The sequence below is a fragment of the Oratosquilla oratoria genome, chromosome 43 (assembly GCF_046742065.1).
Source record: "Oratosquilla oratoria isolate Oo_2021 chromosome 43, ASM4674206v1, whole genome shotgun sequence".
NCBI classification, from domain to species: domain Eukaryota; kingdom Metazoa; phylum Arthropoda; class Malacostraca; order Stomatopoda; family Squillidae; genus Oratosquilla; species Oratosquilla oratoria.
In genome coordinates, this window is record NC_134819.1 from 14,047,540 (window position 1) to 14,060,041 (window position 12,502).

Consider the following 12,502-nt stretch of genomic DNA (forward strand, 5'->3'; position numbering starts at 1 on the left):
TCATCAGTATTATTTTACATATGTGCTACGACATATCTTTGTTGTGATATATATTGTAGTTGTACCTGCGTGCCCCCCATACTCTGTAAACTGGCTTCATCATATTTTCTATGGTTATCAAAATTCATGGGTGAAAGAGAACGAGCAATACAGCAGTAACTTTATTTTTGATAATGTGAGTATTATGACGCAACATCACACGTCTGGCAGCTAATGCTGCCAGCGAGATTTTGGCCCGTACTGAAGGGGTTAATGGACTATGTGGTGGTATCCAGGAAATGGGTGGGAAGAGTTCAGGATGCTTGTGTTCTTATGGGAGGGAGTGGGGGAATGTCTGATCATGTGGAAGGTAAGTTGAGGGTGGAGGATGGGTGGAGATAGAGGAACAGGGCAGATTGTAGAGAGGTGCTTGGAGCTGGCTGATTGAATGAAGGAAAAGGAGTGGGAGTACAAGGAGAATCTGAAAGAAGTGTAGGAGGTAGTGAAAGATAGAGTAGAAGTAGGTGTGGAAGAGGAATGGGGGTGTTTCAGGGAGGAAGTGATGGGGTGTGCAGTGATGGTGTGTGGAACAATGAGGATGGGAGGGAGTGAGGGGAGGGGTGGTGGGTAGATAAGGTGAAGAAGGTAGTAAAAGAGAAATGTGAGCATTCAGGGACTGGTTGCAAAGTATTATGAGAAAATTGAGAGGTATAAAGAAAAATGAAGAGAAGCAAAACAAAAGATAACAGAGGCAGAAAGAAGAGTAGATGTAAGATGGGGAGCGAGTGTGATTGAAAATATTGAAAGCAATAAAAAGATGTTTTGGAAGGAAATCAGGAGAGGGAGGGGAGGCAAGTTGAGTGGAGAAAAGGTGAAAAGCACAGATGGACAGATCTTAAATGAAGAGGGGACAGTGGGAGGCAGTTGTTATGATGATGAGAGCAGGTAAGGTGCCTGGTCTGGATGGATGCCATGAAAAATGTCTAAAAAAAAAAAAAGGAGGTACAATGATGGTGGAACTGGCTGGTGAGGATATTTAATGTTTGCTGAAGAGAGGGTAGAGTGCCGGAGGACTGGAGGAGTGCCTGTATTGTTCCGCTTTACAAGGGAAAAGGGGACAAGTGTGAGTGTAGTAGTTTCAGAGGGATTAGCTTGTTGAGTGTAGTTGGGAAGGATTATGGGAGGATCTTGATTGAGAGGATTAGGAGAGGAACAGAGGGAGTAATTGGTGAGGAGCAGTGTGGATTTAGGACAGGTAGAGGTTGCATAGATCAGATTTTTGTGGTAAGATAGATATGTGAGAAAGCTATAGGAAAAGGTAAGGATGTTTTTTTTTTGGCTTTTATGGATCTGGAAAAGGCTTATGACAGGGTAGACAGGAAGGCACTGTGGGAGATTTTTCCAGATATATGGGATAGGAGGAAAGCTTCTAGGAGCTGTCAAGAGTTTTTATGAGAGTAGTAGAGCATGTGTCAGGATTAGAAATGGAGAGAGTAAGTGGTTCGAGGTAAAGGTGGGACTTCGTCAGGGATGTGTTATGTCGCCCTGGCTGTTCAATTTATACATGGATGGAGTGGTGCAAGAGGTAAATGCAAGGGTGATGGGTCAAAGATTAGAGATGGTTAAAGAAAATGGAGAAAAGTGGGAGGTGAGCCAGCTGTTGTTTGCAGACGACACTGCTTGTAGCAGTATCAGAGGAGGGATTGAGAAAGTTGGTGACAGAGTTTGGGAGTGTGATAAAAGAAAATTGAAGATAAAGGTGGGTAAAAGTAAGGCGATGAGATGTTCAAGGGGTGAAAGTGGCAGCAGACTGGAAGTGAGCACTTAGGGAGAGTGACTGGAGGAAGTGGATAGTTGATACTTGGGTGCGAATGTGGCAGGAAAGGGTGGAGTGGAGGTGGAGGTAGAATGTAGATTGAGAGAAGCGAGTAAATGCCTTGGTGGATTAAAAAGTGTAATGAGGAATAGACATTTGGGAATGGATGCTAAGAGGAGATTGTATGAAGGAGTGATTGTCCCAACAGCACTGTATGGGGCAGAAACATGGAACATAAGAGAGGAAGAGAGAAAGAGTTTGAATGTGTTTGAGATGAGGTGTCTGAGAAGTATGATGGGGGTTACTAGGCTGGGTAGAGTGAGAAATGAGGAGGTGAGGAAGAGAACATGGGTGGTAAGGGTACTGGGAGATAGGGTGGATGAAAGAGTATTGGAACGGTTTGGACACATGGAAAGAATGAGTAAAGAAAGATTAGTAAAAGAGGTATGGAAGGCAGATGTGGAAGGAGTGAACATGAGGGGGCGACCTAGGATGAGATGTATGGATGGGGTGAAAGGGGCTTTGGGGAAGAGGGGAATGTCTGTTGAGGAAGGATGGGAGAGGACAGAAGACAGGCGTGAATAAAGAATGGTTGTATATGGATGATGTGATGTATGAGGTGGAATGGGTGGGCAGATGGGGGGTGAGGAAGTATGTGTGAGAAAAATTTGATGCAGCCCGAAGGTAGAGGGTGGAGGGGAGTGGAGTGTATTGGGGATGGAATGGGTGGGAATGGTTTTTATGCCTTTGTTTTTTTGGCTACCTCCCTTGTAAGGGGGGAAAACGCCTTTGGTATATGTATGTAAGTAGTTTCATCTCTTAGTGTTTTCTCTCTTTCTCCTTCCTCATCATTCATTTCTGATTTATCCATATATTGTTGAAATATTCACTCTTTGCTAACTGATTTTGCCAGTATGTCTTCTGCTACCATTTGTGATCTTAGATTTATTTTTAGGGGTCAATTTCTTTTAGAATATTGTCTCATACTATATACACATACATACACTTCCTAACAATAAGGTCAAGGCACTTAATTTGTCAAATCTGACAGAGACCCTGTTGCATAAAGATCACAGAAAAAGGTTCCCCGTGGCCTTGACATAGAAACTATTGTTTCTCAAGCTCTCCCTATTCAGATCATAGAGGAGAACATCCAATCCTCTTCGCAAATTCCACCTTAGCCACTTCCCCACTATAGTCTTTGTAACAGAGCCACACCTTCATAAATGTATATTATTGCCTAGGTGAACGGAAATAATATCTATTTTCCGCCAATCCATACAATTAAGTTTCCTCATGTTATTCATATGTTTTCTTCTTGTATATTTCTTTTACGGCATCCATATGCCAAACTTATATGTATATACCCTTCATGCCAAGGTCTTGAACAAAGACCTTGTTTTGTGTTTTCTCTCCTTTTCCTTGTTTTCTATAAGTGTAGAGTCACCGGGATGGTGACAATAGCGTGGCTGAGCCAATGTGAGGCGGCAGACGATTTCATTCCAATGTGAGGCGGCAGACGAATTCTTTCGCTCCAACATGAAGAGACAACAAAGAGACCTCTCAGCCAAGCACGGGACAGTGAAAGCAGACCACTAGGCCCATAAATCAGTGCACTGCAGGACATTTTAAAACAAACTCAGAGCCGACGTGCACAGCCCTGTCAAAGGTCACCACTGGAAATTGAACCATTAGACAACAGTCTTCACATCGATACTCCCTTTTTGGCAACTCTCAGAGTGCCACCTATACCATATTTTTTTCTTATTGGCTAACCCCCTTACAGGGAACGCTCCTTTCTGTAACTTAGCTAGGAAGATCTGGCACCTCCAGAGTTTTCTTCTGGGCTGCCAGCAGCGATTGTATTCAGACTGGGATCAGAAATTAAAGAAGAAAAACACAGACATGTTTCACTCGCCATACCATGCCAACAATTACAAAAGAGAGGAATGTCTGTTGAGGAAGCCTGAAGGGATTTCTCCCTGTCTTCTCCTTTTCTGCATGAGGGGACAGAGAGGGGGGGGTCGCCGAATTAACGAAGCGGCCTTCCTATGGATGTGCTGTGTCTTGCAACACTGCTTCTGACCCAGGGCAGTGGACAGGATGCAGGGATGACCCGTCATCCAGGAGGTGCCAAGATGAGAGGGAGGGAGGAGGGTGTAGGGGAGTGGAATATGTAGGGGATGGAATGGGTGGGAGTGGTTTCTATGCCTTTTTCTTTTTGGCTACCCCCCATGTAAGGGGGAAAAAACCTTTGGTATATACATGTACTTGAATAATTGTGTCCTTTGCATTTTCCTGCATCTGTTGTTGTACTATTTCTTTAAAAGGTATCTCTTCGTTTTCTCTGTTTTCATTCCATTTCTTAATCTTCTGCAGATTTTCTGCAGATTTTCCTCACCTAAGTTTTCTTCAATTCTTTCACACATTGCCTGTATGATGTGCTTTACCTTTTTTAAATTCTCACTATTGGTAGTATCACTGTTTTTCATCTTTTCATTTTCACATTTAACCTCAATTAGTTCTTTTATAATTCACTTAATTCGCTATCTATTCTGGAATTCTTCTTCTTTAGTTCACATACCTCTTTATTGGCCCCAAAATAGTCTTTCCTTAAAATCACAATCTCTTTCCTTAATTCCATGAATTCTCTCTCCCATTAGCTTCTATTAAAATTCATCCCCAAAGCCAGAAAATAGATCATTGCTGTACAATCTACCATCCCCTCTTAGGGTTTCAAAGCCTCTATTTATATTTAGCTTCAGTATAGTGCCTCCAGGGGGCTCTGCGTTTATGTCGACATTCAAATAAAAATCATCGCCATTTTCTCCTGATCTGCCTTGGTTGCCTTGCATTTTCTCATGATACACATTCAACACTGCACATTCGAGGTCACATTCAAGCCAAAAATTATTAAAAAAAAAAATGGAGGGATACAAGGGAACCTACTATAATGGATGGAGGACTTCTTGATTGGTAGAAAGATGAGAGTAGTGCTCAAAGAAAAATATTCAGGTTGGAAAGAGGTTATCAGTGGAGTACTGCAAGGATCTGTATTGACTTCAATAGTGTTTGCTATTTATGTGAATAACATGGATGATGATGTGAAATGTTACATGTGCTTCTTTGCAGACGACGCCAAAATGTTAAGGAAAGTAAAAACTGAAAAGGATTGTGAATCACTGCAGGAAGACCTGAATAAGGTATGGAATTGGAGTCAGAAATGGGAAGTGGACTTCAATATTAACAAGTGGAGCATAATGGAGTTTGGAAAAAGCAAAAATAGAATATCAGGACAATATAAAATTGGCAGCTAAAATTGGATGCTACGAGGAGACTGTATGAAGGAGTGATTGTGCCAACAGCACTGTATGGGGAAGAAACATGGAACATAAGAGAGGAAGAGAGAAGGAGTTTGAATGTGTTTGAGATGAGGTGTCTGAGAAGTATGATGGGGGTTACTAGGCTACATAGAGTGAGAAATGAGGAGGTGAGGAGGAGAACAGGGGTGGAAAGGGAGTTGGGAGATAGGGTTGATGAAAGAGTATTAGGATGGTTTGGACACATGGAAAGAATGAGTGAAGACTAGTAAAAGAGGTATGGAAGGCAGAGGTGGAGGGAGTGAACATGAGGGGACGTCCTAGGATGAGGTGGATGGATGGGGTGAAGGGGGCTTTGGGGAAGAGGGGAATGTCTGTTGAGGAAGGACGGGAGAGGACAGAAGACGGGTGAATGGAGAATGGTTGTATATGGATGATGTTGTGATGCATGAGGTGGAATGGGCGGGGGGATGGGGGGTGAGGTAGTATATGTGAGCAAAATTTGACGCAGCCCAAAGGGAATTCTCCACGTCTTCTCCTTTTACGCAATGGGGGGATGGAGAGGGGGGGTCGCCGATTTAATGAAGTGGCCTTGCTGTGGATGTGCTGTGTCTTGCAACACTGCTTCTGACCCAGGGTAGTGGACAAGGTGCAGGGATGACCCATCATCCATGAGGTGCTTAGGAGGGAGGGTGGAGGGGTGTGGAGTGTATTCAGGGATGGAATGGGTGGGAATGATTTTATGCCTTTCCCTTTTTGGCTACCTCCCTTGTAAGGGGGAAAAAGCCTTGGTATATGTATGTATAAAAGTGGAATTAAGGAGGTAAAGAAGGAGAGATCCGAAAAAGATTTAGGTGTAATTATCTCAAATGATTTGTCCTATGATAAACAGATAAACAAAATTGTCGGAGAATCCTACAACTTGCTAAGATCAATAAAAGTGGCATTTACATATTTGGACGAAGAAATTATACAAAAATATTGGTCACACTGAGAAGGCCTAGACTAGAATATGCAGTGACATTGTGGTCACCCAGTACCAAAAGAATATAAAGAAAATAGAAAGAATCCAGAGAGCAGCCACAAAAATGGCACCTACACTTGCAAACTTGTCATATGAGGAGAGATTGGCTAAACTGGAGTTACCAACTCTGGAGCAAAGAAGAGAGAGAGGTGACCTACTGACCATCTACAGAATCATGAAGGACACAGAAATATTCAATAGAGAGGACCTGTTAAATTGGTACAAAAGAAGCACAAGAGGATATGGAAAGAAAATAAAAAAACATAGCTACAGAAGAGATCTGAAGAAAAACAGTTTTCCACATAGAGTGGTGGACACTTGGAACAAACCCATTCATGAGTTTAAGAACAAACTAGACACTGCAAGATACAAAGATGGGACACCGCGTAGCTCCCCTTCCCGCAAAATCCAACTAGGTAGTATAAATACAGAGATCATTTTGGGCAACCACAAGTGCTCCCGCTCCCACTCAATACAAGCCAGGCCTCTTGCTATCCTTGCACTGTTGAGAATATTCATCTTATTTGTCAGCCTATGGAAATCTTGTTGACAGTTCAGTGGTTCGTTTATGTGTGTGCACTTGTGTATAGGTGATGTTTTGATGCAGCCCAAAGGGATATCCTCCAGAGGGGTCAGGGGTGGCACCAATTAAGTGAAGCGTCCTTGCTGTGGGTGTAATATGTTGCTACATTGCTTCTGACCCAGGGCAGTGGGCGGAATATAGGGATGACCATCATCCATGTGGAGCCAAGATGAGAGGGGGGAAAGGGTGATGGATGTAAGTGGAATGGGTGGGAGTATACATGGCTACCTCCCTTATAAGAGGGAAAAAGCTCTTGGTATATAGACAGACAATTACATGCAGCCTGACAATAAACTCTCCTGCCTACATGATTTAACCAAAATCAGTCATCAACAGTCACATTCACACCAAATTACTCTTGAAACCTATTTTCACTTAAAAATGGAAGAAAAAAAATCTTGATGTTAGCAAACATGAAACAATTTTTTTCCTTATTCTTATACCTTTATTTCTTTAGATTCATGTAATTCTATTCCATGATTTATGGTAACCAGGATCCAGAAGGAAGAAAACAACTTACTTCATGAATTTGAGTGTGTCTGCAAGCTCTGGGACATGCATGATATCACCCGGTGTGCTTGAAACATGCGATCCTTCCAATGACATCTGTAGTTCACTCAGTGCACGCTCTATATCATCCTCACCACCATTTGCTAATTCTGGTTGAGGCTGGCTCATCTGAAGGTTAACTTGTAACTGGAATGAAAACATTACAATTTCAATATTGGAACAATATCTCAAAAAGGGTTTTCCTTTATCTCAATATTATATTTTTTCTATCGTTTCCTAGAAAAATGTAACCATATATAACTCATATACGTCCAACTGCTGAATAATATCAATGTCATAACAAGTCTCCTAAACCATTAACTACTTAAAAAAAAGTAATACTAAATAAATAAACTACAGGGTTTATTACATGATTTTTTTTAAAAGAATTACGAAGATCCTTGCATGCATGTACACATACCCAAAGCCCTTGTTTTCATAAACCATATATATCTCATCCCCATCTCCCACAGAGATGACTTGGCATGGGAAAGGACATTTTTCATTCCTTTTGCCTCTTTCAAGACATGCTTTTTAAGAAAATCATGCTTCATAGTGTATTATTTATTTCTGCAAGGCTATAATGGGTTCCCCAAGAAAGGATCTTGTGTTCACTTCCCACAAAAACTATTTGTGCAAAATAATACAAAGTTTATTTGCACAGAGATATCCTCATAGTTCAAATATGAATGAAAGCTACTTGAAAATAGCATCACAGCATATGATGAATTCAAATCACATATACGGTATGAAAGTGCACAAAAATCTTGTTCAATAAGGTGCTTAAACTGTGTGATGTGCATAAGAATGTATACATTCAGTGCACAAATTCACTCTATATACTAAATCCAAGCTATTCCTCAAATGATGAAAAGTACAAGCAGTGCTAAATTGTATAAATCAAACTTCCATGTATGTGCTTACCATATTCCAGGTATGCATACACATGGTAATCTGTGAGTAAGAATGTTTGTCTTAAATAATGTATGATTGAAAGCACTACAACATACTCAAAGCCCTCATCTAAACCATAGGATTATAAATACTTTCAGTCTTCATTAACTGTGTGAGTGCAAGCTCTTTGCAATTAGATCTAATTCCTTTTCCTTATCCAGCCTATTTCTATATGTCCTGCTTGTTCTATTCTGGCCTTCCTACATTTCAATCCAGCTACAAACATTTATATCAAATTCCATTCTGGCTTCAATTGTAAATCTTATATAGGTTTTCCTTCATAGTTCTGAAAAATTAATGGGTCAAAATTCTATCTAATATTCTAACATCACCTAAAAAAATGTTCAAATATCTACCTATTAATTCCCTCAATTCCCTCTGACAATTTTTTCCATCTCTCTATATACAAAGAAGTTTCTTTCCCCTAATCACATTTCTCTATTGAGGGTGCCTCCCTCTGATATCTTTAATCCACCTTCCTTCCAGAAAATCATGTATTTATTCTTACAACTTTCCCTTGATAGTTCCCTTTCTAGAACTTTTCCAATCCTTCTTTTGGGTACCATGACATAGCCTCTCAATTACCCTCCAACCAACACCCTGCCCCATGTATTGTTTTGCTTTCCATTCTTCTTGGATGCTGCTTGCTAGCATCACTTCACTTTCAATACACTCTTCCAATATCTCTCTGCTACTGTTCCTTCCTGCCGATCCATACCTCCCTAATACTCCACCAAATGATTCATCTCCTACTCCAGCATTAAGATTCCCACTAGATTTGTGTTCTGGCGATAGGCCAGTGGATTACCAGATAAATTAATGAATGGAATATTGAGAGTGGAATTAAGGGGAGAAGCAAGAAAAGTGAGGGAAGCAGTGAGGTGTTGAGTGTGAGCAAATTTTAGTATGTTCAATTTCTCTTCCATCTTTGTTTCTTCATTTAAGAAGTTTTCACAATTTGCATTTTGAAAGAATTTTCTGAGTTTCTCAAAATACGTTCTGTTGTACATTAGTCTTCCTTTTCTATGTTTCTCAAATCCATTTATTCTTTTAGTTTGAACTATTAGTAAGTGGTCACTCTTCCCAATTGGGGTTTTGTAATAAATTCTGTCCACAATTTCAGGTTCTGAAGTAAGTATTAAATCTAGTCTCGATGATTCCTCACTGTTTCTATATCTGGTATTTTCTTTTACCCATTGTGTATTCAATGGTCATATCCAGTAGTATGTTTCCCCAGAGATCTTCTCCACCCTTCCACCCTTCACTGTCATTTCTTCCCAACATATTTCTTTGGAGTTGAAGTCACCCATTACTATATTTCCTCCTTTCAGTAAATCAGTTAGTACATTCTTTGTGCCTTCCATCAGTTTGGAATGACTCTCTGTCCAAAACTATGTTTTGGGGGGTACATACATTACTACAAGTTTTCTACTTTTCATGTCACTGTTTTCAACTTTCATCACAATCAATTCCACATTGTTTTTTCCTTCTGTTATCTTGGTAACATTTAAGCCTTTCCTAGTCAAAAATATTACTCCTCCACCCTGTTTCTCCCTTCTGTTTTTCATCCAATGGTTGTACAGACCTTGTCCCACAGTGTTTGGTGGTGGACTTTTTAATTTCATTTCTACAATTCCCAATACATCTGGTTTTTCTAATACCAGATAATCATTTGATTTGGTCAGTCCTGAAACCATGCCATCTATGTTGGTATAAGCTATTTTTAGTTTTTTCCTTTCTCGTCCTTTTCTATTACGTTTCCTTTTATATATATATATATATATATATATATATATATATATATATATATATGTGTATATATATATATATATATGTATATATAAACCATTTTCTCAGCCTAAGGTAAGAAAAAAATAAATAAATCTTTTCAGTCTTCATTCTTTTTTCATTTGTTTAATTTCCAAGTTCCTTTTCTTTCCCTTTTCTTCATTGCTCATTTTTTTTATCCATACATTTTTGTATCTTTTAGATAGTACTTCTGCTATCATTTGAGGCCTAAGTTTTAATTTTAATGGCCTATATTATTTTTCTTTAGAGTATTTTGCCATTCTATGCAATTCCTCTATTTCTTTGCCATATTTCCTTCTTCTTGAATCTCCTTCAGAATTGCTTTAGTAATCTTTTTCTCCTCTTTTTCTCTCTGATATCTAGGTACATCATGTTTCTCTTTAGTACCATAAACTAATGTACTTTTTTTATCCACTGTGTCTCTGACTAAATTTCTTTTTTCCTTAATTACTTTGATTACCATTTCTTTGGCATTTTCCTTCACTTGTTCTACTATTTTTTTGAAAGATAATTTTTATTTTCTTGTTCGACTCTCCAGTGTTTCTTTATCTCTTGGAGATCTGTCTCCTTGATCGTCTCTTCCATTTTCTTGGTCACCGCCTGTATTTGCTCCTTCACTTATTTTTTTAAGGCCTTGTTCTTGTTTATGTGCTCATTTTTCATTCTTTCATTCTCACCTCTGATCATATTCAGTTCCTTTTTCAGTTCATCAAGCTCCCTGTTGGTCTCTTCATTTGCTTTTCTTAGTTGAGCTAGTTCTCTGTACATTGCACTGTGCTCACTTTTCAATTCAATTATTTCATCTAACAAAACACTAATTTTCCCGTTTCTCAAAATATTTTTATACCTAGGCTCTCTATCCATTTCTACCCCTCTACCCAAATTTCCATCTTCTCTTGCAAAACCAGAAAAAGTGTAGTTCTCAAACCTTTGGTATGATTTGGGGGTTTCATTCAAACATGTTCGTTTGGGATTTACCCCCAGCGGCGATTCCACCCTACTCATATCCAGACATCTCTTTGCTAGTTCATTCTTCCTTATTTCACTATTATTCTCTTCTATTTTTAAGTAATCAGCACTAAAATGTGCAAAGATTACTCCATTTTGGTCACTTGAGATTCACATCTCCCTTCTCATTTGTAAACACAACTGGTGCCATTCCAAAATTTTCTAGCGACAAAGCGCTGCCTAGCTCAGCAGAGCTCTTTCCAGTTGTCCGACTTCGACCGCTGCATGTGTGTATGTATGTACTTTCCATTCTCTTCAATTTCTATGCCAATCCCATATAAGAACACCCTTTAAAAATTTTCCTAAATCCCACCACATTTTTATGATCAAAATATAGAGGCAGTTACTCTATGCAATTTTCTGGAACTAGTAATGTGACCTTTATCGTTTCTTATATCAATGGAAGCAACATGGTGCTAGAATATAAATGATACAACAGAAGTGCAACAGTACACCTACTAGACCACAATACCACTCTAAACAAAAGGTTCAAAGACTTGATCAAACAAACCTGCTACACAGCGTGTTTGCTAGTGAAAACAATATTTAGAATTAATAATCTGCCTAAATACAGAACACAATTCAAAGCACATGTTTTTAATTAAACATACATACATACATATATCAAGGGCTTCCCCCATACTAGGGAGGTAGCCAAAGTCAAAAGGCATAATTCCACTACCACCCATTCCATTCACATCCATCACCCCTTCCTCCCTCTCATCTTGGTTCCTCATGGAAGACAGGTCATCTCTGCATCTCACCCATCACCCTGGGTCAGAAGTAATGCAGCAAGACACAGCAAGGCCACTTCATTTAACCTGCAACCCCCCCCTCTCCATCCCCTCATGCAGAAATATTGAAGACAGGGAAAAATCTCTCTGGGCTGTGTCAAAATATCATTCAGAATTATGAAAAGGGATGGAAGTTCTCGATAGAGACAACTTATTAAAGTGGGACAGAAGAGAAACAAGAGGACATAAAAAGAAACTAAAGACAGTTACAGAAGAGACCTGAAAAAATAGCTTCACACACAGTGATTGATGTCTGGAACAAACTGAACAGAGAAACAGTGAATGCCAGAACTATACACGATTTTAAGAACAAACTGGATGTGGAGAGATACGAAAACGGGTCACTATGAGCATGGCTCTCGTCCCGTAAAATACAACTAGGTAAATACAAAACTAGGTAAATACATAACCACTCCCTAACCCCCCCCAACTCCTTTCTATGCATCACTGTATCATACACAACCACTCTCCACTCACCCCTATCTTCTCCCTTCCTTGTTCAACACACTCCCTTCTTCCTCAATGTCCCTTTCATCCCATCTATCTCATCCTTGGTCACCCCATCATGTTCACTCCTTCCACCTCTTGTCTTCCACACTTCTTTTTACTAATTTTTCTTTGCTCATTCTTTCCATGTGTCCAAATCATTCCAATACTTTTTCATTA

The 12,502-nt window shown here is 39.6% G+C and overlaps 1 protein-coding gene across 16 annotated transcripts in view; it reads right to left on the minus strand.

Moving 5' to 3' along the window:
- Positions 1-12,502, minus strand: part of Fit1 (Fermitin 1) — a 262,377-nt gene that overhangs the window by 23,397 nt on the left and 226,478 nt on the right. For all 16 annotated transcript variants that reach the window (XM_076180065.1, XM_076180055.1, XM_076180056.1 and 13 more), the window contains one exon: positions 7,243-7,418. In XM_076180065.1, the coding sequence (XP_076036180.1) occupies positions 7,243-7,418 (176 nt within the window). The remainder of the gene's footprint in view (positions 1-7,242; positions 7,419-12,502) is intronic.